Source organism: Falco punctatus, assembly GCF_963210335.1.
Source record: "Falco punctatus genome assembly, chromosome: 3".
In the NCBI taxonomy this organism is placed as follows: Eukaryota; Metazoa; Chordata; class Aves; order Falconiformes; family Falconidae; genus Falco; species Falco punctatus.
The window spans coordinates 108,877,821-108,905,181 of NC_137582.1; the positions used below are offsets into that span (position 1 = coordinate 108,877,821).

Sequence of the window (27,361 nt, forward strand, 5' to 3'; positions counted from 1 at the left end):
GAGCTTGGGGCCATCTCGCTGCCAGCAGCACCGTGGTCCATGCCCGGATTGATGCTAAAGCATCTCTGCCAGGTGGCAGGGCATGGTGGGGCCACGCACCTCCCCTGCAGGCGGTAATGTCTTTAGCAGGGGCTGCTGCCCGTGGGCTGCGGTACGGCACAGCCTCCCAGCACAGTAACACGATGCCTTTAGCAGATGTATTCCCATCGCACCGCTACGGTTACAGACGTGGCAGACAGGACCTGCTTTCTCAGGAGCGTGTAATGCAGCCGTAAAACCTCCTCACCGGCTGCAGCCCAAGCACCGGTGCAGGCGGCCGGCTGAGCCACGGGCCAGTAGCCAGTGGCCTTTCCCCAGAGGCAGGAGGGAAGGTTTACGGGAGCCCAGCTGACCCCGCAACTTACCCAGACGAGTAGATGCTGGGCAAGACCCCCTGGCAGCCCTCATCCCTGCCCCTTCAAGGGCCAACAATCTTTAGGGTCCCTCCTGCAGCTGTGCACATGTCGCAGTCCCAGCTGTCCTAAACTGGATCTATGGGATGTCCCACGAGCTGCGGCACGGCAGGAACATCCTTCTTGGCAAGAGAGCTCAGAGCTGACATATTCCCTCATGGGAAGCTCAATCCAGCTCCCCCCAGCTGACCAAGAGCTGACTGCCAGCTCTGGAGGAGTCTCCACATTGCTCAGAGCTGCTGAGACACCTCCCGGCCCTGTCCAGCTCCCTGCCCCTTCCCCAGGCTCTTTTTTTCCCCAAAACCTTCCGTGTTTGCTGTCTCCATCCTTTGTAGGATGGGGAGACTTCGGGGTGGGTGATGTAGCAGGGAAGGGCAGAGCTGCAGCTTGCAACCCACCACTCCTCTGTGGCAGGTACAGACGGGAAAGGGTCTGTGTGGGAGGAGAACCATTCACTTGGCTCACCAGAACATCTTCCCCAGCCCAGGACCTTGCTGGAGAGCAAAGCACCTCCCCGTGCTGCCCCCTCCCCACCTGCAGCACCCTCGTGATGCTGGCGGCAGGGACCAGGGTCCAGCGAGCGTGTGACACGGCTCCAGCCAGCTGGAATGGCTTCCCATGAACTCGTTCATAAACCTGCTCAAGTGGAAGCTGAGCCATTTCCCACAGACGTGAAACCCCGAGCACAACCCTGCCTTGGATGCAGGATCGTGACACCCAGGGCAGGGCAGCAGCACAGCCCGGATCCAGCACCAGTGCCAGGACCCAGATCCGCAGGGAAAACCCTGCAGGAGCAGAGCAGCCCCAGCCCCTTGGCCTGCAAAAGGTCTCACAAAGGCACCCAGGACTGCAGAGGGAGGCTCACGAGATGGGAGACAGATTGCTCCTCGCACGTCAAGGCTAACAGCCCAACAGAAGGCTGTCAGGGAAGATCCCCAAACAGCTCCAACCACTTCTGATTGGCAGTGGCTGCAAATCTGCTGCCATTGCTGGGGGAGGAGGAGAGCATCCCTGCAAAACGCAGGGGAATCATTTGCTTTATTTTGCAGAAATAAATTTGGTGTAATAATGGAAAATCGCAGGATCTCCCCATCTTTTAGGGCACCGGTTGGGAGCGGGGTGAAGGAATAAAGGACAAGGGAAACAATTCCTTCCCCTGCTCTGCCTCTGGTGTGGCTCTCCCTCACCTGGACCACTCCTGACACCCGCTCTGAGACAGCAAGTCACCAGCTCAGGGATGTGCAGTGCTGCCCTGTCCTCACCCACACCAGGGAGGGCTCAGGGCATGAGCATGAAGAGCATGTGGTGGAAGGAGAACCCCTACAGCCCAAGGCTGAACCATAGATGGTGGAGGCAGGGCATGGGGACACCTACATGTAGTATTGGGGCTCAACAGCCAGAGAAAAAGCAACTGTCTGGACTTTAGAATCTCTCACCAAAGAAGCAACAAACAGGTGGAGCACCCATCAGCTTTTGCCTTCCAGATGATGCTGGCTGCACCCAACCTGGCCAGCCACCCATGGGTAGGATGCCTTGCCTTGTCCCACCAGTGGGCACGAGGCTGCACTGGGAGAAGCTGTGAAGGCACCACAGCATCAGCACCCGTGACGTGCACATTGCAGAGCATGATGCATGCCATGGCCCCCCAGAGGGACCTGCCTGGAGGTGGGCATGGGAGGAGATCCCACCAGTGATGCCGGGGCTACACTGGACTTCCCAGATGGACATCTCCATCCTGATGGGGCCAGGGGACCTGGGAGCACCACAGGGGCCAGGCTCAGGACCCTCAGCATCCTCCTGCATCCTTGCAGCAGCGAGCAAGGGGGGGGGGGGGGGGGGGGGGGGGGGCGGGGGGGAGCTCCCAAGCTCCCTTTTCTCAGCGAGGAGAGAAAGTCACCCCCGTGCACCAGCCCCTGCGCTTCCTCGATGCTTAATTAGAAGCCTCTCCCTTTCTCTTCGCTCTCTAATTAACATGCCGGGAGCTCAAAAGAAGAAGGCAGCACAATAATACAGGGAGACGGCTTCCAGCAGGCCCAGGCCTCATTACCGTGGGGCTGGGGAGCGGGGAGCAAGGCGTGCTTTACATATGGAAACGCCGCAAACAAGAAAGGCTGGGAGAGGAGAGAAAAAGACTTGACCTCTGCTCCCGCCTATTGTGCGCCCGTCATCCCCCTTGGCCGGCGCTGGCAAAGCAGCCGGGCTGGCAGGCAGGCGTGGGGCTTTATCATGGTGATGGGGGACCAGTGCTCAGCGCCCGTGCCCCGTCCTAGCAGGGCTGCTGGGGAGCCAGGTTTAATCTCCCCGATGGAGGCCTTGGGCGGCCGGTTCTTTTCTTCTGCCAAGTCGGCTCAGGGAGGGGGCTTTCTGTCAGCCTTGGGGTGAGGTCCACAGAAATGTCTTCATCCAGCCCCTGCGGAGGGTGGATGGAGGGCAGGATGGAGCCTGAGCCACCACCTCCGAGCACGGGGATAGGGAGCATCTCCAGGCTTTGGCCAAGCTGCGTTGGGCCATCTGAGCATGAGGGAGCAGGTCTGGGGGTGGCGGGCACGGGGGCTTCACACTGCTGCCGGCCAGAGCTGGGCAGGATGCTCTGAAGCGTCTTGATGCCCCACACAAGCCCCATGAGACACGGAGGTGGCAGAGGCCACTCCGGTTTTGTGCCGTGGGTGCTGCAGACACGCACGGCCTTGTCCAAGCTCTTCTTTAAAGGAGCTTGCTATGGGGGGTCTTGGGATGTGGCTCAGGGGACTCCTGGCACCGGTAAAGCAGAACGACAGTTGTTGCTGAGCCAGCAAATGCCCCTCCATGGGATGTCAGGAATGCTGGACATTCCAGGACTTGATCAAACAGCTGCTGTAGGTGCAGCCTCACAGGCCAGCGCCCTCATCCTTTTCTGCTCCAGGTGACAGGCAATGGGATAACAAGTGAGACACTGGGGACAGACGACAGTGGCCTTGGCATTTTCTCCCTCCCGCCCTCTGATTTTTAAGTGGCTGCAGGCCGGCTTTATGAAGAGCATGATTCCTCCAGCACCCCGCTGGCCTGATGCTATAGGGTGAGATTTACACCCCTCCAGCCCTGGGGTATTTTTTGGAAGCGTCACCTCCTAGAAAACTATCAGGAACTCTAATTGTCATCCTCTTCGTGCTCTTCCCACTAGACCTTTCCACGTGGCCAAGGCACTTTGATTCAGTGACTTCTGTGGAGCCAGCCCGCCTACGCTCACGCACAGCAGGAGACCCCAGACCCCTGTAAAGCGACAGGATAACTCACCCCTGACGGAGGATGCACCATCCAGCCCAGCTCTGCCGTGGCTGTTGTAGAGTCCATCAGCGTCTCTGCAGGGGGAAGGTGAAACAAGGAGTCAGTGGCTGGCCGGTGACTGGCCTGAGGCTAGCAAAGGGGAAAGAGGCGGAGAGGAGCCAGCCCAGGACCACAGCCTCCAAGCCCAGCCTGCGCTGAGACCCCTGGCCAGCTCTCAGCTGGGGCAGAGCCAGGTATCGTTCCTTCTACCCATCCGCTTCCCCATCCATCACCCACTGCTCCCTGGCTGCCTTGTCTCCTGCAATGCATGGGGGCACATCCTCCTCCACCCACCAGCCCAGCAGGGCTTTCCTCCTCAAAATCCAGAATCAGGGTACCACAGCTGCTAGAGATAATGAACCCAGCCTGAGCAGCTTTCCTCCATCACCTTTCAGTTTCTTGTGCAAAAGCAGGGCAGTTTTTTCCCAGCATTTTGCACGGTAGGCAGAATCCTTTGTGATGCAGTAGCACACAGCAACAGCACTTTTAGGACTTCGAAGTACTAAAAAATTAAACCAACGTTAAAGCTGGTTTTCCAGATGATTTGGGTCGAAATAAATCAGGCAATGCTACCACCGACCAGCAGAGGAGAAGCCTCCCTAAGCCACGCAGGCAGCAAACCTTCCTCATCCTTCATCACGCTTCCAGAATTTTATTTTTTTTTTCATCCCAAATAGATATAGGCTGGCGTACCTACACTGACAGCATGAGAAGGGATGCTCAGGCTATGGCACCCCAGTACTCAGGCTGACACGTGTAGGTTGCTCCCCATCCAGCACAGAAACCGGCCAGACAGCCCCATCAGAAATAGACTGGACCAGGAGTGGTTTCCACCATCTGCGTAACTGTCCATCCTCGAGGTCGGCATGCAACATGCTTGTTGCAACACCGAGATTTTTCTGCACTGTGCCCAGTGCTGATGTTTGAAGAGAACAGGACGATATTCCAGTGTTTAGGAAATGCAGTTTAGAAATCACACCCAAAGGTTTCAGCACAGCGAGGCTGGGCATGGGAAAAAGTGTGATGCTTGTGGGACAGACTACACAGGCTGGTGATTCTGTGGCTGAGACAAATGTGATGCCCACAGAAGGAATTATACCGAAGGAATTATACCCCTCTGCTCCGTAGGGAGAGTGTGAGCCTGCCCCTGATCTCAGTACATGCACACGGGATACCAACCGCATTTGCAGGGGTGCTGGAAAGCATCCATTGCACACACACACAAGTTTCAAACATGAAATCTGGCTTGCAGCCTCACTTTCCCTGCCCTCCTAGTTAACGTAGGACAAGCAGAGGAGCAGTCCAGCTTTAGGGCACTGCAGTTCTCAAGAAAAAGCACCTTATCCATGAGACATAAGGTCAGCTCACCGAGAGCAACCAGCCAGGAGAACCCCAATATAGTGGGGATCTCCAGTCACCATCCTATAATACATCAAATGGTGCCAGTTCCCATGGCCACAACAGAGATGGGGAACTACTGGCTCTGTGTCCTGTTGCTGCTCCTTACCACCAAAAAGCCAAGCGTCCTGCCATCAACCCCCAAAAGCACCTCCATCTTCCCTGCTTTCACTGCATTGACCAAAAACAAAGGAAGAGAAGCTCAGCCTGGAGCAGACCCATCCTTTAAGAGACCAGCCTGGATGCAGACATGACTGCTCTTCACACTGCCCAACAGCACACGTGGGTTCCTCTTCTCCCATCGGCAAGCCAGAAAGTGCCTTGGCACAGATACGCCACTTGCACCTACTTCTGGTAGTAAATAATTTTCAGACTGTGGGTTGTTCGTTACTCCTGGTTAGAGCCAGCGGTTTCCAGTTCACAGGAAACCAGGATTTCAAAATTTGGTTTTATTCCAAGAGTCAAAAGCAAAAATAGTTCTTTTCAAATTTTCCCACTAGGAAGAGTTCTGGAAAACAGCTAGTCCAGAAATGCTGTCATTCAGATTTATGAAATTTCTTTTTAAACTGAATATTTGTTTACATAGTTCAATAATAGTGTTTATTTTATCAGAGGACCTGGTTTTTTCATTAAAACACCAGTGGCACTCTGATCTGAAAGGAAAACACCATTTTTCACCCAGTGCTAGCTGGAAGCTGCAGTACTTAACAGATTTAAGTTGTTGTTTTTTTGTTTTGTTTTGTTTTTTTTTACTTTATCTTCACTGTCAATGACAGCGGTGCATAGTAAGTATATTAATAGCAGTGAAAATAATGTAAAAGATGATACACTCTAAAAGAGTATAAATAATTCCCCAAATAAAAATCGTATTTTGAAGCATTCTGCATTTCTAAAAGTCTCTTATTTAACAAAAATTCCATGCAATGGGAACGTTGTGCTCAGTGCACTACTGCGGAGCACGCTGCCCACAGCCCTCGCCACTGCCCCTTATCCTCAGTATCCCTTCTCCTTATCCTCATCTCATCGGAGCTATGCATCTACCCCAGCCGGCCCAAGGACATCCCGTTTTGACAGGAGACAAGGAGGAGAAATTCACAGGTTTTCAGCAGGTTTTTCCAATTTTAGCCTGAATTTACACCATCCGGCTGCCAGCTATTAGATTTTCTCATACAAAGACTCTTGCTATCCAAAATCCTCTTTCCCTCTCACGGTGCTTAAGGCTGGCAAATGAATCCATCTCCAAGACAACTAAATTAGCCAAGCTTCCTTCTTCTTCCACCCTAAAATAGGTCCCTGTCTTTGAAGCTCCTGTTTATCGACCTCCTTTATACAGGGTGGACCCCCAGACTGCAGCCCCCCATTGCACACAGCTTTAGCATCCCAATGCTCCCCCTTTTGCACAGCTTTTCTATCAAACCGCTGCCCCAACTACTGGCCATCTGGAGATGGGTTGGCACCTTAGCACTCAGTAATAGTTGCCTGAATTACAGAAAATTATGACTAACTGGTCCCCATGGATGGGAGTGAACTCAGTTAGGCGCACCGACTGCAAAACTGGATGTGAAGCCAAGATGGGCTTCAACGGTGGCAGTGGGTTTGCTGCATCCTCCATCGATGGCGGACTTCAAAAGATTTTATTGCCCAAATAACAGCCTGCCACAGAGTTATCTTGCCCATATACCCAGCCAGGACCAGCCCTCACGCTCCACCTGACATCAAGGATGCCACATGGTCCTCCAGGGAAGGTCACTGTCTCATTCCTGAGAAGCTTCTTATATTCCAGACAAAGAAAGCATATTAATCCCTGTCTCCAGCCAACAAAATCAGGAGTGATGTCCAATGAACCGACATACCCCTCATCTACAGGGGCTTCTCTCTGCCTCTCCCCCAGGCTCAGACCTGCTCAGATCTCCACAGCCAGAGGCAGCGGTGGGCAGGCTGCAGCGGAAGGAAAGCCCCCTGAAGACATAGCCAAGCCCTGCTCTGACATCCCATCCTGAAAGCACTGGCACAGAGTCCAAACTAGCAACCCATAAACCAGGAGGGTTTAAAAAAGCAAGACATGGCCCTACCACCCACCTCAGCCAGGCAAGAGAAAGGCTGAGGCTCCCCCGGGATCTATTCCTCCTCCAGCTGGAGGGGGTTTTATTGCTGCAGTGGGACTGCAGAAGCTCATCTAAGAGGAGTTTGCAAGGATGATTGCAAAGATCTACACCTGCAGAAAGTAGCAGCAAACAGCTCCTTAGCATGTAAAGCAGCTACAGCTTTGCCTGGGAGCTGAACCCAGTAAGAAACGTGGAAAACAAACGTGGAAAACGTTGCCCTAAAGAGTAATTGCCTAGAGGAGCAGATCTTGGACAGTTTGCATCTTTCCCCATCCCGGCTGAGCTGGAGAAGCGTGTGTTGCAGGAGCACACACTGGGTGGGAGGTTGCCTCGGTTCCTTCTGGCCATGAAGGAGACACTCACAGACATCTCTGAAGGGATGGGTAACTCCAGGGACCAAGGCGTCAGTCATAGAGTTCTGCTACAGGCACAAGCCCCACAGGAGGCACGGCAAGCCCCAAGGAATGGGAGCCCACCATCCTCCAGAGCAGCTCCTCTACCCGCAGCAGTCCCAACAGGGCTGCCCGCAGCGCGCTCAGCCCCTTGCAGCACATGGGTGATGCGTGGTAGGGTGCCATGGCCACCTCTCCCCCAGCAGATCTCCTGATCCCATCCGCAGGCTGCTCTGTGCTCCATGCACCCAACAGAGCCAGCTGGGGACAACAAAGATGGACCAACTCCTGGATGGGCAGCCCCAAGCCCTGTCCTGCCAGCCATGGAGAGGACAAGGTGCCCGTTTCAACCAGCAAATCTGGCAGCTTCACTCGCTGTCACAGCTGATCCTTTGCCATAAAGACCTGCCTGGCATCCAGGACAGAGCAACCCCCCAGCAATGACGGGATGACACGGAGCAAAGCTCCACAGGAGCGGCAGGGGTGGGTGTCTGGCCCCTGGCCCATCTCTGGTGGCTGGTGATAGCTGCAGCTCAGTGAAATGCTCTCTCCAGAGCAGCATTTTCTCAATATTGTTGTTTGTGTTCTTCCCTCCCGCGTGTTTATCTGCAGATTCACATGCTACCCACGGCATTATAAATAAATCTGCAGCTGCTCGAAACCAGCAGACGCAACTCTGGCCCGCTTCCCACCAGGAACCGCACTGCTCCCCACGGGACGGTTAGGAGATAAGTGCCTGTCCTTTTCACTTTGAAGATGCTTTCAATAAGCAACTTTCTGCCAGTGCTGGGGCCCGCTGCCGGCACTGCTGCTTGCTACGAGCACTTTGCATCTAAAGATGCATCGTCGCCACCTCCAGATGCTCAACAGCTACGCTAAGAGACCACCAAGCCGATGATCTGCTATGGCAGTGACCTGGGTGGGGGGCTCCAACGTTTCTGCCGGTCTTCTTGCTGCTCAGCCACTATGAGATGAGTGTGGGGACCTCAGCGGCACCAGCTTTTCCCGTCTGGCCACATCAGGACCCATGTGAGCAGATCTGGGACGAGAGTACAAGACTGGGATCACCCTGGATGCTGGTGGTGACTGGGGACACCAGCATGGGATGGCCAGAACTGGGGACGGAGAGTGACAGGACCAAGCGACGGAGGCAGAGAGGTTGGATGGGCAAGGGATTAACAGAGGAGCTGTGCACGTTGCAGACACACTTCTCTGTGTCCGGAAAAATAACTTCCATGGAGTTTTGCCAATTTAGACCAATTTAGAGCATCTGGCTCCAAGTTTCTCAGAAGTTCTGGCAAATCCTTCATATTCACAGGCTCCAAACTCATCCAGATAAAGAAACAGCTGGACAAATAAATAGCCCCACAGATAGCTGGAGCCTCCACCCTCATTTTTTCCACCCACAACTTTTTCCCTTCCCCTCTCACTTCTCACACCAGCTCCTCCCTCCGGGCAGACCTGCCAGCACTTTACTCCTGGTACAATATTCTTAAGACAAGGAGCGAGCTTCTCGGTTGACCCAGGATCGCATCAGTACGGCCAGCGCTGGGCATGCAGAGCAGACAAGAAGCCACCCAGACCTCTCCCATGGGCTGGGAGCAAAACCAGGGACTGTGCCTCACCACCACCTCCCATACGTGAGCTGGGAGCCCACCTAAGGCGCCTCCTCAGCCAGTCCTGGAGGGATGCTGAGGGCAGGCTCAGTGCTGGAGCCCAGCTGGGTGGAGTGAGACCGGGATCTGCAACGGAGACGCCACAGCTTGGGACAAACTCCTCCGCGCAGGCACACGTGCTCCTGAAACCACGTTTCCAGCCTGGCTCCGGCACAGCCACCACATCCCCACATGTGGGGGGGGCTAATGAGAAACCCGTCTGTCCCCCACCCCGAAGAGCCCTCACTGCAGATCTATTTACCCTTCTAGAAGTTGAAAGGCCCCCTCTCTGCCTCCTGTGCTTTCCTGGAGCCTTATTATAATATTTTTGCCAGCGAGAGCTGAGAGGGGCTGAGCAAACCCAGTGGCCCTTCTCTGCAGCCCCAAGCTTTGCTTTGCCTGGCCGATGGCCAGTGGAACAAACTGAAACCCAATCCCCCCCCGGCCGAGCCGCTGGCGCAGGAACAGCACGCTGCATTGTGAGCCGGTGGCTACAGGATATTTTGGATACTTCACTCAGGGATCCACTTAAACTCCAAGAGGGAGAGTGATTGATAGGGAGCGAGAAGAGGCAGTTGACTGAGCTGGGATGGGGACCACCAGCATCCTGCCCCCATGTCCACAGCCCCAAAGGGCACCCCAAGGGCAGCCGTACTGGGTTGCACTGGTGGTTCTGGTGCTGTGGACCCAACGGTCAGGTGCCTGGTCATTCAATGCCCTTCTCTGAAACATTAGGTCCAGCCAGACCTAGGAAAAAGGGTGATGTCCAGCATCTCCAGCACCCAGAGCACCAGCCAGCACCCCAGGCTGATCGTCCTGGGGGCTAGCAAAGCATGGAGCGGGGAGGCCTGACCCCAGAAAACCTGACCCCAGAAACAGCACAGGCAAGGGAAAGATGTCACCACTTTTGCGGAGCCATGGAGCTTTCCTGGCCCCTCAGCTCACCAGGATATCAGCCAAGCCTGCCTGCAAGCCCTGTGGAACAGGAGCCAGCCCCAGAGCCAGCAGGGAAGCAGGGGATGGTGCTGGAAGCTGGTGGGGCTCAGCACCCATCTACTGGGCGATGCTCAGCTGCTAATGACACTCGGAGGCAGGACTGGTGTCAAACGAAGGGATGTCCCCAAGATGCCCTGCCCTCAGCACAGCCATTCAGCAGCCCCACTGGAAATTCCCGAGTTTTCCCGCACCACGCTGAGGGGCTGCCATCAGCTGGGCTATGCTTTCCCCATTCCCACCTAGATCACTCCCTTCTTCTCAACCCCCACCCCTCGTCGGACCACACGCATCGCCGGACCTGTCCCCAGGGGGCCGAACCCAGGGCTGATGCTGTGGTGCTGTGTGTCCCTCGGCTCCCAGCCCTTCCAGGTGGGGAAGGAAGGAAAGCCGGGCTCAGAGCAGCGCTGCGCCCGCCCGTTGGGCACATCACACGTCGTGATGATCACACTGGGTGAGCCAGGAGCTGGGGCCGACAGTGGCTGCAACCCAGAGGCAGCACGCTGGGAGCAGCGGCTGCACAGCTCCTCTCCCCAGCCCCTCTTCTCCCTCCTCTGAAGCCATCAGCTGTCGCAGGCGTTGCCCCGCATGGTGCTCGCTGCTCCACTGCTGGAAAGCTCAAAACCAAGGGGAAAGCCCAACTGAACAGCCCCAGGGGTCCTGCAAGTCATCCAAGCACACATCCTGCTTTCGACGCCCCCAGCTGACCAGCCCATCCAGACTAGCACTAAGGATCTCCCCTCTCATCTGCTGGGCCACGAGGGGCATGGCGCAGCTCTGGCTCTCAGCTGAGAGGGGCTGGGGTTGGGAATTCAGATTTTGTGATCTTTCAGCCTGGAGCCTCTGCTGAAGATGCAGGTTAGGCTGGCTGCAAGGGAGGACCACGCTCCAGCCTGCTGCCACAGCCCCCCAGCATCGCTGCAGGTGCATCCTCCCCGGCCCCGCTTTCCCAACATCGCCTGCCCCAGGGGTCAGCAGAAACACGATAACACTACCAGAGACCCCCAGAAAGCTGGTCCAGCAGCACCAGGGACCCACGGTCCTTGCTGGCAGCATCTGTACCAAAAGGACCTGGGACTTGTAGGTGGTCCGAGTTCAGCCAAGGGCAGGCTGCCGGGAAGAGACAATGCAGATGCTAAATGCCAGCGAGCAGGAGCCCTCCTGCTGCTGCCGGGAATGCAGTAGCCACACAGAGAAGACACAGATGCAGACATTTAACAGCCATTGCTGTCAGTGCTAATGACTTGGTCCCTGCAGCGGCACCAACCCCATCTCTGCAAGACACCTTGCAGGAAGGAATCCCAGGGTTAAGCAGGTGGTGTCCTCACCCACATCCAGCCTCATCCACCCCAGCAGAACGAGCCCAGCAAAGACTAAATTCCCCACCGAGCCACCTCCCAGGAGGATGGAGCAGGACCGCATCTCTCCCTACAGCCCCCAGATCCCTCTTCCTCTCTGGGGAGCCACAGGGGTGCTCCAGGAGGTTAAAGACCCCATGCCCACAAGCTCCTTCTGCAGATGCTCCAGCCTCAGAAGAGCTGGCAGCTTCTACCACATGCTGCCCCGGTCTGGCCATTAGCATGGCACAGCCACCACACAGAGCTGACCCCACGGCATGGATGGACACACGGCTGTCACTGCCGGAGCCCAAACACGCAGCTGCTACCATTGGTGTGCATCAGCGGCTGCCACATGCAGCTCCTGGCTGCAGCACTCCCAAGGGAATGAGTTCCTTTCTAACACAATAACGTGCTCCCATCCCCCTGGGGCCAACTGGTACAAGGTGTAATGTCCAGGGTGCCAGGCTGCACCGCCTAGTCCTCTTCGATACCCTAGACCCACTCTCAATACCAGACACAGCATCCTATATCCCCAGACTCTTCTGTATCCCTGGGCACAGGGGTGAGGCGACCTCGGGAGATCTGGGATGCAGCAGGAAGCCTGGAGGCTGCAGAGCATCACTGGGTGAGGAGCACGTGCTTGGCTCTTGCAAAGCACCCATCCCTCTTCCCCGCTAACCCCTGCCCATCATCCAACGCAATGAGCGCTGAGGGGATCAGGAGGAGTGACGTGAGCCCAGCGCACCGGGTTTTGGCCAGCTCTGCCTCTCCTTCCCCCTGGGGCCAGCACCACCGGCCACCCCCACCCAGAGCAGCAATCATGCCGGCAGCAAGCCCCCATCCCACCTCCCAGCACTGCTGGCACTAAATGAGGTTTTGTCACCCTGCATGGTGGCACGGGCTGCAAGCAACTTGTTCCCAGCAGGCTCTGGAGCCCCGCTCAGCATCCCAATTGAGCTATCTTTAATGGGCTTCAATTTTAATTTGCTTTTATTGGAAAACACAGATGGTGACCCCCCTCTCCTCCCCCCCCTCCCCCCCCCCTCCCCGAACATATACAGGGTAATAACATTTACAGGGGAAAGATATTATCTCCAAACACAGCCAAAGCTCCAGCAAAAGCCCCACCACCATGCAGCGACAGGCAGCTGTGCCATACAGCCCTGTGCCTGGCTTGTAAAGGCAGGGCCACACAGAGCCACGGCGGGGCTGAAGGGAGGCAGCACCAGGGCCCAGCCAAGAAGAACCAAAGCCCAGGACCAGCCCTTGGTGCAGCCAAGCAAACCTGGCAGATTAACCTGGTTAACTTCTTCCACGCCCAGGGCTTTGCAAAGCAATGCGGGGAGCTGCCCGGAGTGCAGGGGTGCCCAAAGAAAGCTGCTGCTCAGGGCTGGAGGGGCTGTACTGGTGTACCACCCCCCACCAGCACCAGCCCCTGCCTGCAGCCGGGGTGGCTGTTCTAAGCATCCCTGGCTCCAGCCAGTCCCCTGCACCAAGATCGTGTCAGAGCTCAGGGTGGCTGCAGGGAAGTGACAGCAGCACAGGGACAGGCAGCGACAGGCAGGGAGCGCTGCACAGGCAGCCAGGCTGCACCAGCCCTGGTGAGCTGGGGTGGGGAGTCGTCCCCCACCACACCAGATGAGCATCGAGCAGCGCTTGACTTGTGCCACACAAGCACCAGTGCCTGCAGATGCTCCCACCCCTCCAGCACTGCTGGTGCTGCCCACAAAGCCCCAGACCCCTTTTCACATCCCCCCCAAGTGCCCAGAGCACCTGGCTGAACGCGGATGCCCTCCACCGCACGCGTCTGGCTCTGTGCATCTACCTGATGTTCCTGCTTTTCACTGTTTTTACTGACAGCCTGTAAATTTGTTCCTGGTTGGCAGCTCCAAGCGGGAACGGCTTGGGAGGAACTGCAGGGCCAGCTGCAGGCTTGTTTTTGCCAAGCCACAGAGGGATGCCCCATGCCCCAGGCTGGCTGTGGCAGTGGGGGGGGGGGGCTTCGGATCAGGCTCCTGGCCACAGGGAGCCTCTCCCCAGGACAGATGCAGGAAATCCCAAAACCCCACCAAGGAGCTTGGCTTCATTCTAGCCCCTTCCGAGGCCAGAGCACCTCTCTGGCCCCATCCCTTTGGTATCTCTGGGGGTTCACTTGCAGCCACGCCAGGAACACAAACCCTATGTCCCCTAGGCCCCCCTGCTGCAGATAAAGCCACCGCAGTGCTGGCAGCTGCAGGCAGTGGGTATCTTTAGTGAACTGCAAATGTTTCCTTCCTTGGGAAAACTCCATCTGCAACACCTCACCACAGAGTGGCCTTTCTTTTTCACGCTGGGGTAATACACACTAACACAACCCCATCGCCACCCCAGGCAGCAGGTTGAACCAAGGGGATGCTCCACCGGGGGATGCCGCAAGGCTCCTGCTCACTGGTGGCCCTGCCCGGGCGAGGGATGCGTTCCATCAATCCATCACAGCGCTGCCCATCAAGCAGGAGCTGGCTGGCTGCCCTCCATTGGGCAAGAGCATCCCTGAAGCAGGCAGGAGACGGGCTGTGGGATCACAAGGACAGAGAAGCCCCTGCAGGGCTGAAATCACAGATGTGACTTGCATCTGCACCGCAGCAGAGCTGCCATCACCTGCAAGGGCTGCATCAAGGAGCTGGGGGACCAGGGACCCGTGCAGGAGCCCGTGCCGGTCTGTATCTGCAGGTCTGTGCCTGGAGAAGGTGACAGCAGTTTATGAGCCAGCTCTGCTGCTCATAACGGGATGAGTACTGCCACTGGGATGGGGTCCTGGAGACCCCAACGCTTGTAGAGACCCATTTCCATCACCAAATTAATACAACCAATGTGGGTAACTGCAGAGCAAACCTCATTTTGTCAGCTGAAGCGGAGGGCACCGATGAAGCGAGGATGAGCACTCGCCGAGGTACAGACAACCATAATCTGGTTACACATATGTGGGAAGAGAGTTTTGCACTGACCAAAAAGAAACAGCCAGAGGTGGAAAAGGGGCAATTTCCAAAAGTTAAAAGTGATTATTAGCAAAAATTGATTAGGGGGGAAATGTAAACAAAAACAATGAAGAGTAATTACAGTTAGCTTAAGAAGGCTTTGCCAAAATCTCATAAATCTGTGATCATAAAAGAAGGCGTCTTTAGCTAAAAATTATCTTGGCTTTGAATAAAAGAAAAAAATTGCAGTAAAAATAAACATATTGTATAAATTAAACCGGGGGAAGTTGGCAGCAGTAAATTAGCAGTTATAAGATGCAGACAGTTACGAAAGGATGTATCAATGAAAAAATCAACTGCCAGCAAACATAAAGGAGAGAAAAAGAGGGACTTTTAAATACACCCAACGCAAATACAACCAAAGCTGTGGAAAGGCGAGTCCCTGAGGATGCTCAAGTGTGAAGTCAGGCAGCAAAGGAGACACCCCAACGCAGTGGGCCAAAACAAGGGCAGAGCCAGGAGGAACAAGCAGAGAAGGTGCCTCCAGGCTGGGGACCAGCAGTGACCAGGGAATGCTGAGAGCCACGGACACGCCTCGCTGGCAGCATCCCAGCACCCTGGGCAGCTGCTCGCTCCATCCAGGGGTGAGGGATGAGCGGTGTCAGGACCATGTTAGCAACTTTGGAGCTGTTTCCTGAGAGCAGCAGCATCCCCAAGACAACTGGTAGCTCTCAAGCAACTCCTTTGTGTGGTCAGCAGAGCCCCTGAAGACCTTTGGGGTGAGGACAGGCCCAGGACCCACAGCCTTCCTCTCCCTTTCCAACACTTTTTGCTACGCACCAAGCAGGGATGGTGTGGTCCAAGGATGGGGAATGATTTCATAGCATCCCACAGGGCTGGTGGAAAGGAGCTCGGGGATCTTGGTCCAGCTGCATCCCCACCACGAGACTGGGGCAGCCAGGGCTTTGCCCAGCTGAGCCTGGGAGAGCTCCAGGGATGGAGATGCCCCAGTGCCCCAGGAACCTGCTGCAAAGCAAGGCAGACATTTCCAGCCGCTCAGCAAAGCCTTCACAGACCAAGAGGATGCCTAAAGCACATGGTCTAGGTGCTGCCTGCAGGGAGGTCACGGTGGCTGCAGAATCCACCCCAGTCCCCTGGGCATGATCACCAAACCCCGAGAGAAGAAACAACCCATCGGCTCTGCAAAAACCGCAGCAGTCGCCCAGACAACTCTGCCAGCATCTTGGCAGGAGTCAAACCAGAGGGACGCCTGGGGCATTAGCTGTAGGACAACACGAACATCGGGGAGGGCAGATCCAGAGCTGAGAGATCCCCAGGCCAAAAATCCAGCGGTTCAGCCCTGTGCTCCCCATGCCTCGCTGTTACTTCCTTGCTCTGCATCTCAGATGTTTTGTCAAGGAGGTGACGCCTCCCAAGCAAGCTTGGAGGATAAAGCAGCAGAGGTGTCAGCCAGACGTAGCTTTGAGCTTCTGGCTCCTCTGCATCCCGCTGCACGGCCAGCCATCGGGAATGCCCTACAGGTGGGAAGAGCAGACTGCCACCCTGCTTCTGGGAAGGTCCCTGTTTCACTGCCTTTTCCCACTGTAGGTTTAAGCCTCTTGCACATCTGGCAGAACTGCCCAGCTCCTCCAGAGCCTGTCTCTGCAAAGAGGAGGCATCACTCTTCTCCAGGGGCTGGCAGGGAAATGGAGGCAGAGGAAGCTGGGGAAATCAGTGAGCATGGAGCGTCTTGTCCCCTTGCAACATGTGGTTTTGGCTTGGCACCGATCAGCAACGCCAGACCCTTCCAGCACATGACACTGAAATGATGCTACGGTGGTTGGCACTGCCTGTGGAAACCCCGAGACACGCACCTGGCAGCAAACTCGCCCACAGGCACCAGCAGACCCCGTGGGGAAAGGATGCCCTTGAGATCCGCTGCATCTGCACCTTCTCCCTGGCACCCCAGACCTCCAGTGCTCTTTGCATGGGTGTGCACTGGGGAGTGTGGAAGGATCCACTGGCTGCATCCCTGCTCCCTTCCCACATGCAAAACCACCCTGCCAAGAGAAGAGCAGCCCTGCATCCTCTGAGCACCAAAAAATGCGCAAACACCGACAGCTCAGCAGGGTTTAGGGTTTGCTACCTGAGCCTCATAAAAGTACCACACTTCCAGAATTTAGTGTACAGGGTGACCAAGGCATTACCTGACAACTTCCTTGGCCTTGACACGGGAAATCAGGCGAGAAGTCTTGTGCAGGGAATGCACCATCCCCCAAACTCCCTACTCAGCATGAAGCAGCCTTTATAAATCAATGTCTGCAGGAGGAAAACACGTGAGGGAGCAGCAAGTTCATCCTCTCCTTGCTGCTGCACTCCCAATGATCATTGGATCCCACAAGTTTGATGGGAAGAGATCTCTGGAGGGCTCCAGTCCCATCCTCTGCTCAGGGAGGGGCTCTGATCTGTGGGACGTGCTTGAGTGCTTGAGTCCCCAGGGATGCTCCCAAATCCCTGGGAGCACTAGAAGAAGGGGATGCTGCTCTTCTCCCATTTCCCAACACCGCACTCAGTCCTCTGCCATCACAGCACCCCGTTCCTCACCCACGCTTGCAGGAGATGGAGCCCCCTGAGAGCATCCCGGCAGGTCTTGCTTCCACCCTACCAGAGCCTGGGCTGGCCAGCAGCCAACATGCACAAGCCACGAGAAGCCACCAGCACCCTGCACCGCTGTCAGTCACGCTGCAGCAGATGGGCTGCTGGCTCTGGGATGCACAAGGAATTTATGGCAGGCAACACGTGCAGCCTGGGCCGTGGGTGGCCCCATCGATGTCCACAAGACCAGACTTGCCCAGCAGGCAGAGCATGAGCTTGCATGCACAGCTTTGTGCGTGGTCATCACATCCCCTCCGGAGCACCTGGGACCACAGCACACCTCGGAAAGCTCAATGAGCTACCAGTGCCATGGAGAGCCCAGAGGCCATGATGCCACCACAGCCCAGACATGACTCTCCAGCTACCTGTCCCCGAGGCGGGCTGCTTTCAGCCAGGGGGTGAGCACAGCCCGGGGCTCAGCAGCAGTACCGCTCCTCCAAATTGGGAAGCTGGAGTTCAAAACCAGCTGACTTGATCCCAGTGGGTGCAGTCTGCCCACACCCTGGGTGATGCAGCAAGAGCAACAGTCCCACGGGAGATGGGCTTCCACCATGGGCAACCTCACAGGGCACCAGGGCTCTCCCCACCCCACTGCAAATCCTCCCCTGCAAAAAAAAACCCTCCCCCCAAAAAAAGCCACCAGGCTCTGCTGGCTTCACTAAGTCCCTCCTGCCATAACACACGCCTGGCTGCTCACCAAGCACACCTGAAGCACAAATGCTGCCCTCCAAGCCGTTCACCCCAAATGCACAAGGCAAAGCTCCCCAAAACCCACATCCCTGGGGCAGCAAAGTGGGGGACCAGCAGGTCCCAGCCCTGCCGGGAGCACCTCTACACCTCATTGCACCTCAGCAGCTCAGGCAGCAGAAAACATGTCCTTGGAGTGAAAAATCCTGCCTTGATGTGCGGCAGGTACCTCTCCCACCTGCGGAGGATGCAGCACTCCTTCTTGTCTCCTGATTTATCCTGCCCAGAGAGCAGAGGCACCGGGGCTGGCTGCCCCTGGCAGAGATGCCGGCGGGATGCACCAGGCTGCTGGCCCCATCTTTCTGCTCACGCTGCCGAGGATTTATAGATGAATGAATAAAAACCCATTAGCTGAGCCTTTATTTACTCCTCTTGGAGAAAATAATTATCTCTTTACGCAGTTCTGACTCATGGGACATGGATTTAAAGAACTTGGTGAAAACTTACAAGCTGCCCCACTCCAAGCACAGGCAAAAGCAAATTATAATATTCCCCCGTACCATGCCAGGCCAGCGCTGAGCACAGCCTCGCCGGCTCCACACTTGTCCCTGGCCATGATGTCCCCTGGCTGGGACTGATCCTCAGGGAGCAAAGCCCTGCACCAGGGAGCCTGGGAAAGAAGCCACAGAAGGATGGGAGAGGGGGGACAGAAGGGAGCATCCTGCAGGGACCCCCTGTGCCAGGCAGGGGGGTGATGGCTGCTGATAGCCACCTGGTTTCCACTGCAGAGGAGCTGGGCCAGTATGAAACACCACAACTGGACGGACCTTCAGCGCCTTTTAGCTCTGGTTACTTTTTTTCCTTCAGATGCTGCCGATTCGCCCGCCGGGGTCACTCATGTCCCAAAGCCCCCAAAAGGAAGAGGTTGCATGGCAGAGGCACAGGTGACAGGAGGGGGCACCCAAATAGCTCAGCCACCACCAAACACGTGGGTCCTCTGAGGTGGCACCTGGAATGGGGCAGCGCACAGGGGGACCGGGAGCAGAGCCCTCACCAGCATTTGCTGCAGGGGGGGCACACAGCTTGCAAAGCTCATTCAGCACTTGGGGCCACCCCCCCTCAAAAAGCAACCCGACCGTCTTCCAGTTCCCCACAGAGCGAAGAAACATCAGACCCTGGAAAACCCAACACTGAGCATCCACAAACCGAACACCAGCCCCTGGAAAACCCAACACCCACAAACCGAACGCATGAACAAAATGGCTTGAACCGCTTCCTGCTGCTGCGGGGCGGGGGGGCAGTGAAGTACCTGGGGGGTGAGACCTCCACCAGCCTGGGGGCAGAGGGGACCCCCAGCCCAGCCCCACGGCCGGTGGCTGTCGGCAGCAAGGCGGGTTGTCACAGACGTGGCAGCGGGTGTCCGACCGCAAGGACGGGGAACAAAGGACGGTTCACGGCTCCATCGATCGGGAGGTCAGACGGGTGAAGCGCGAACATCTGGTCCGACACTGCCCAGCGCCGGCCAAAGGACTTCCCTGGGTTTATTTAGACAAGGGCGAGCCTTTCAGAAGGAAGCATCCAACACTGCTGTTAAATTTCCCAGGACGGAAAACCCTTCCCAGTCCTGCTTTGTGCCCATGGGCAGGGACAGGATAAGCACCAGCCGATGCCGCAGTGGCCGCAATGCACACAGCTGGGAGATGCACGTGTGCAGCAGGGTAACCCTGACCAGCACCTCGTGTCCAAGCATCTTTGCACTTTTTAACACATCCCTTGAAACTGAAACTCCTGCAGGATAAGTCCTACTGGGTAGATGCTTGCTCCGGGGAAGCCACAAAGGTTGGGGTCGAGCAGAGCCAGCCCAGCGCGCTCCTGCAGCAGGCGGGGGGAGCAGGGCTTTAGCACTGGCGTTGGCACCCGCTGATGCTGAAGGCAGGCTTGCAGCTTTCTAAGCCAGCAAAGAGCCTGGCCATCCCTCCCGGCCATCCCTCCCGGCCATCTCCCCTGTCCATCCCACCCATCCATCCCTCCTGGCCATCCCTCCTGTCCATCCCTCCTGTCCATCTCTCCCGGACATCCCTCCTGTCCATCCCTCCCGGCCATCCCTCCCGGCCATCCCTCCCGGCCATCCCTCCTGGCCATCCCTCCTGGCCATCCCTCCCACCCAGCATGTGCTCCAGGATGGCTGGAGGCAGAGGGGGAGTCACTGGAGGGAAGAGCCTCAGGGGTCAAAACCAGTTTATGAGAAATCAGTCACCTTTGCTCTACAGATTACGAGCAATAGCGAATCGACTACATCCCTGGGTGAGCTGCTGCACAGTTAATTAGACACATTATTAAAAACATGCTCCTCTACCAATCTGAATTAGTCCACTTTCCAAGCCACAGAGTCCTGCCCTGCTAAATTAAACAGACCTTCGTGATTAGCAACCCTTCGTCCAGGCTGGTACCAGCAGAGAAGGCAAAAGACACTCCTTAATCTGCTGGATAAAGCAAACAACAAGCAGGTTTTCCACACCTTGAGTCATGACTGTAGCTGATTTATTTTGATTTTGATTTTCCTTCAGCTGTGGACACCAGAAATGGATACAGAGGCATCCAGGTCTGGCCTCTATATCACAAGGAACAGACTCACAGGGATGAGCTGGCTCACCAAGCAAGGACCTGCTCAGCTCTTTCACTGCAGAAAAACGCATTTCAAAGGTGTTTTCAGGGCCTGAGATTTCCTAGTTAGCATCTCATGTCCCATAGCTGCGGACCACACTTTCTGCTCCCAGACACACCGTGGCCATACTCAGGTCCACTTTTGTTCCCCTGATGCGTCAAACTGTTTCAGGTGTAATTAAGCCACCCCACCCCCCATTTATTACTCTCCCAACACCGGTACTGGCTGAAGATGGGGATCTCACCAGCAACGCTGCCCAAAAAGTGGTGATGACTCACTTAAGAGTGTTTTCCTATGACCAGCCAATTTTAAGCCCCTTCAGTACACACCTGTAACTCCTCGCTGGAGCACCATGGGAATATCCCATACTCCCAATGCCACTGAATGGCATAAAAGGCTTGAAACCCTTTCTTACCTCTGCAGCAGCTCTTAGGGTGACTCATCCGTGCCCCAGTTTGAAAGCACCAAGCGCTGCCCACGTGTTTTTCTCCACACTACAGCACTGTGTAGCACACATCTCCCCACCTCTACAGCCAGCCTGAGCAAAAAAAGGTATGTCCTCAGGGTAGCTTTGTGTGCCACGATAATGCAAAGCAAGTCTTCCTGCTGCCCTGGTCCCCTAAACCCCACATATTCACCCCACATCTCCATCGGTAGAGCAGAGAATGGACAATTCCCCTTGAAGGGCATCACTGTGAGCTTGGGGGTTTTTCCTTGGTACGCATCCTCTTTGGGGTTTCATGGCTGGCTGTGTCACCTTACAAGAGCCATCCTGGCTGCCCCTGTGACCACGTACACCAGCTGTGGGACCCAGTGTTCCCACCATCCCAAGCCCCAGCCAGCGAGCCTCCGCCCTGCTCCTGGAGGCTTTTATTAGAAACACACAGTCATGAAATGTTGCAAGTGGAATCCATTACACAGCATTTAGTACGTATCATTTGTATTTCACAGCCAGCAATCTTTGTGATTTCACAGGGAAATGGCTATTAAAAACCCCACTGTGGCCGACGGGAAGGGGACAGTGTGCCAGGTGGGAGCAGGGATGGAGGGAGCATTTCCAGGTCTGGGATGGACTTGGTCTGGACATCTTTCACTGCCACAGCCTCTCCCACCACATACTTGTGAGATGCTGCCGGTGTGCAGGATACGGCAGTTGTGCTGTCTGCAAATAATTCACTCCCATCTGACTCAGGTGCTTTTTGAAACTGGGATGTGATTGCAAATTATTACTCCAAGGAAAGAGACACGCCAAAGCACTCCAGTGTTCAGTTTAGCACCCGCTCCTGCGAGGTATTCTGGATGCGTGCAGACATTTCTAGTTTGTGCACAGCAGAAATGTTGTAAGCCAGGCTCATGGATTAGCTCCTTTCCCACCTCCTCCTAGGTGCTTTGCTCCCCAGACCTCCGGGACAGGATCTCTGGGGCATCCGCAGTGGTCATCACCACTGGGGCGATGCTTTCCATGTATCATGACCATTTGGGGCAGAGTAAGAAGAGAACAAAAAACAAAGACATGGTTTAAACCCTCAACCTGGCTGTTCCCAGCAAGATGCAACCTCCTAAAGAAGAGGCTGAAAGTAATGAAGGGAAAACACAGCTTTCATCCTTGCCCAGCCGAGTAGAAGGCATCTCACCCCATGAAACAAGAGCGGTGACTCAGCTCATCCCATAAAACAGGGACAACAGATGACTCCAGGATGGACATTTTGAGCCAGGAGGGACCTTTTCAAACTATGAATTGTGACTTGGGACATTCAAGTCGGATATTGAAAGGTTACGTAGGATATCGCTTCCTCAGGGAGCCCTAAGGCAGGCCACCAGAGAGGTGGGGGATCTCCAGGACTGGGAAAATCCACAGCCACCCTGATCACCGCTACAGCTGGGGCAGGGGGACCTTAGGGACAGGGACACCAGAGCTGGACATCTACTCTGGTCAAAGATGGAGAAGCCTTGTTTTACTGATGGAGTTGAAAACCCTTGTTCTTCTAGAACGTGAGCAGACATAGCAGGACCCCCAATCACTTCCCCAGCATGTCTCCTATATAATGATGCAAGCCACTGTCTCATCCAGACCCTCTTTGCCACCCCGATGTTCCCTCCTCCTGGCAAGCAGAGCTACAACACGCAGCTCTAAATTTTACCCCCAGGAAGGCTGGCTGGAAACAGAGGCTGGGAAACACATCATCCAGCTCCAGCTCCACGTTCAGCATCCGAGGAAGGAGGAGCCACCCTGTCCCACTGAGAACACAACCCTTTCTGCCTACTCTAGGATGCCCACCTGGTTAGTGTTGTAACTTCCTGGGGGTGGGGGGAAGCACTGCTTTCTCTTGGTTGTGTTCTGGAGCAAAAATCCAGCAGATGCACAAAGACAGCAAGGCAGGATCTCCCTGGTCTAACACCAGGCTCGTTGGCAGGAGTGAACCTGCACCTTGGCATCCATCCTGCAAATTCAGAGGCTCAGCCACCCTTCGGTGGATGCCAAAAGGACTCTTCTTCCCTCACCAGCAGCAATGCATCAACTCAGCTCAACTCACAAAGCCCAAAACCAACACAGATACCAGCAAATGTCCAGCAGGAGCCACCTTCTCACATGAAAGCTGGTTTTGCCAGGGCAGCAGGTCCTTCTCTATGAGCCAAGCAGGTCACGACTCCTGCTCACAAAGGCTGTTACTGCATGTCCTCCCAAATCCAGATATAGGTGGTCCTTCTTCAGCCCTAAAATATCCTGTTCAACCCACCTGGCACCATGCCTAACCCGAGGCTGAGGCAGTCTTGGACTCCCCTCTTCATTTCAGCAGGAAATCTGGCCAGGGCTGCCGAGGGGACAGTGACAGCCAGGGAGAGCTGACTCCAGGGTGACCAGCATGCCTGGACCGAGCTGCCACAGCAGACTCCGCTGTCACCTCCCCAAACCATGGCTCCTCCAGCTCCTGGCTTGTCTACAGAGGAGGAGGTCCAACCAAACCATCACTGGCATGTCAATCCGTCAGAGCCAGGAGTAGGACTAATCTACACTGTAAACTCGTCACAGGGCAATTAAGCCGAAGAGGATGCTGGAGAAGACATCTCAGTTTGCATCGGTTCAGCTCCGCCACCAGTGCGCCAATAATAAATCAGAAACACGCTCAGGCTATGAAATGGTGCAACGACACGTGTGATGGAAAACCAACGCGTGACAGGCACAAAGCCAACGACCCAGCTTTCACCACTAGACTTCTGCTTCTCGCACTGCCTAGAAACACTGGTGCCTTGTACCTGTCAATATCTGTCATCGTTACGCTATATCCTGCCCTGCAATCGGTGAGGACAGGCTCGTTACATAATTTTAATGCACAAAGTGCATTAAAGACCCCGAGGTCTACAATTTTGGACCTCATAATGACACAGAAAGAGGGCTGAAACACTGGACTGGAAGCGTGTAATTGCCCCAGCACTGATGATCACAGCCTGTGTTGGCCAAAGGGAGGGCCGCCCAATTCTGAAATGCTTTGCTCGTTGCTCCAAACACATTGATTTCCCAAAACTCGGAAAATTTGCAAGCAGAGTCAACCAGGAAACAGGAGCGAAAAGTCCAAATGAAAATCAGAGGGGTTTTGGACTTGACAGTCTTTGGAGATCCCTTCCAGACCCAGCAGTCCTATGATTCGATGACTCAAAGAAAAGTTTAAAGAACTTTTTTTTTTTTTTTTTTTTGTTCTTTAAAGGCTACAATTTGACAATCTAGGAAGACAATAACTTCCACCAAAGGCAACCCTGGAGCAACAAAGTGCTCCTGTGATAACTGCACATAACAAAGGCAATGCAGGATGAATAGAAAGAGAATAAGCAGGCAACCCATAGCCTGTTGTGACTGGCATGAAGTGAAGGAAGTTAGTAAGAGCAACCTATGAAAAAGCCATGTCTGGTATGGCTGCAGACAAGAAAAACTATGGTGGTGGTGTTTTTTTAAGCACGTAGACAAAATGCTAAGTAAAAATGTTAAAAAATGTAGAAACATTGGGAAAAAAAAGCATTGACAATGCCCAGGGATGGAGATGCTGTCACCTTCCTGAGCCCTCCTTCACCACGACACCACTTTCAGGGTGATGAATTCTTTTGGGGCTTTTTTTCTCTACGTGCAATCAGAGCTTCCCTCACTGCGGTTCTTTCTAACCATCCATGAAAAATGGCCATGGCCAGCCAGCCTGCGTCTTTATTAGGGAAGCGGGATGTTATTTCCACAGCCCTCAAGAGGACAGGGCTGCTTCCTCCTGTTAGTAACGTGGGATTCCTCAGCTCATACATAACTAATGACCCAGGGACCGTCTGGCTGTAATTCTCTTAAACATCACACACACTGTTTGCAAGCGTCTAGCAAATAACTAAGACTTTGGCCACAGCTGGAACAGCTGTGTCAAGACCAAAAGACCAAAGATGTGTCTTTCCTACATGGACAACAGCCCCGTGGAGGCGGGAGAAGCCATAGCCATTGTTTACCTTCATTTTGGGGCATTTCACTTCCATAAATGAGTCCAAGGAAACACGGCCACACAAAATTCCTGTACGACACCTCCACAACAGGTTGAAAAATCAAATTCTGGGACTAACCATTAACATCAAATGAGAAGAAAACCCCAGAAAAAGCTCCACAGCCTGGTTGCAGCGCTGGTCAACGTCTGCACGAATAACTGGGCAAACCTACGTAGCTCTTTCCAGCACTGTGTTCCCAGAGAGTATCCCGATCTCCTTTGCCAAGGTGGGGAGAGATGAGGCCAGAAGCACTTTGGAAGGCAGGAAGAGACTTCAAAAAGATTTTTATCGCTTGCAACAGCAGCCTGAGATAAAAAGGGTGCAGATGCATGAGCCCCACCAGCTAGTAGAGAGCACAAGGCAGGGACAGCTGCTGACTGGGAAGGATGCTGGCTCCCAGCGCTCCACAGGCTGGGATGGCTCTGCTGGGTTTGCCTGGGGTGGAGGTCATCTTCTTCGTAGTAGCTGGTCCAGGGCTGTGGTTGGATTTGTGCTGGAAGCGGCATTGATAACACCGAGATGGTTTTGTTACAGCCGAGCAGCCTTTACACAGAGCCAAGGGCTCTGCTGCTCCTCACCTCACCCCACAGCGAGCAGGCTGGGGGGCACAGGGACTTGGGGGGGGGGGCACAGCCAGGACAGCAGCTGACCCCAACTGACCCAAGGGATGTCCCAGACCACAGGACATCATGCTCAGCACTATAAATCTGGGGGAAGAAGAAGGAAGGGGGGGACATTCGGAGCGGTGGCATTCGTCTTCCCAAGTCCCCGCCACGTGTGATGCAGCCCTGCCTTCCCGGGGATGGCTGCGCACCCCCTGCCCATGGGAAGCGGTGAACGAATTCCTTCTTTTGCTTTGCTTGTGTGCGCAGCTTTTGCTTTGCTTATTAAACCGTCTTCCTCTCAACCCACGAGTTTTCTCACTTTTACTGTCCCGATTCTCTCCCCCATCCCACCAGTGAGTGGCTGCGTGGGGCTGAGCTGCTGGATGGGGTTAAACCCCAACAGTCCTTTCTGGCGTCCAGCGTGGGGCTCAAAGGGTTGGAGATAATGACAGATTTGACTGGAATGTGCTAGATCGAATGTATAGCTGTTATTCCTGTTCAGCTATTAATCAGCAGGTTTCTGTGCTTGCCACAGGGCTGGCTTGCCTTACGGTTTATTAGCGTCTAGTGCTCGTTAGTGGCTGATTTTTTGCTTTCGCTACTCGCTGTACTGCTGTACTGCTTATCATCTGCTGTGCCTGGGAACATTCTGATAACAGCCATGGCGATGCGCCGGGCTGGCGGGGGGCCAGGGCACGGCTGCTGTTTCTGCGCTGCCGTACGGGGCAGGCTGGAACTCCAGTATGAACTGGAGTCCAAGGGACTGTGACCTGCGGGTGAGTCCTCGCGGGAGCAGGACACCCCAAAGCGCCTGTGGCTGCGGTTATGTCCGTGCCACAGCAGGTACCTCTGAAGGGACTGCGGCCCAAGGACAAGCCCAAGCTGGAGCAGGTACACCTCGAAGCATCGGTGGCTGTGGCTAAGTCCATGCTGCAGCAGGTCCACCTGGAAGCATCAGCGGCTGTGCATGAGGTCACGCTGGGGCACCTCAAAGCCTGTAGTGATGGGTAAGCCCAGGACAGAGCAGGAACACCCCTGAACAGACTGCAGCCATGGGCAAGGCCATGCTGCAGCTGGTCTATCTCTGAAGGCATTCTGGTCCATGGAGAAGGCCACGTTGGAAGAGGTGCACCTTGAAGTGACTGTGCCTGTGGGTACATCTATGCTGCAGCAGGCATCCCCCTGAAGACACTGCGGCTCAGAGACCAGGCTCCACGTGGAGCAGGTACACCCCAAAGGGACTGCAGTCTGCAGAGAAGTCCAAGCCGGACCAGCGACAGCAGGAGGAGTTCACTGCAATGTCAAACCCTATAGTCTTGTCCAAAAGGACCGGGGGTGAAGACAATGGAACTACCTTAAAACTGACATAACCTGGGATTTGAGTTGCACGCTCTGGGGAATTACTACAGCAGGAACCACCCGAACCAGTGGAGGAGAAGCCTTACAAGAAGCACCAGAAACCCAGCCTGAGCTGGCTTTGGTGTCCAGTAACTCCGTGCAGCGTATCACCTCTCCCGTCCTGGGTGGCCACCATAACAGATGGAGCCCACCAGCATGGACTAAATGAACTCCGTGGACATTTTATAGGGGTGGTCCATAGACTAAGGGAATCACATTATTATACGAAAGGATGGGAAGGGTAGTGAGG

The 27,361-nt window shown here is 55.1% G+C and overlaps 1 protein-coding gene across 4 annotated transcripts in view; it reads right to left on the reverse strand.

The window, feature by feature from the left end:
* Window positions 1-27,361, reverse strand: part of EPHB2 (EPH receptor B2) — a 145,078-nt gene that overhangs the window by 84,329 nt on the left and 33,388 nt on the right. For all 4 annotated transcript variants that reach the window (XM_080379604.1, XM_080379602.1, XM_080379603.1 and 1 more), the window contains exon 2: window positions 3,726-3,790. In XM_080379604.1, coding sequence (XP_080235730.1) covers window positions 3,726-3,790 — 65 coding nt within the window. The remainder of the gene's footprint in view (window positions 1-3,725; window positions 3,791-27,361) is intronic.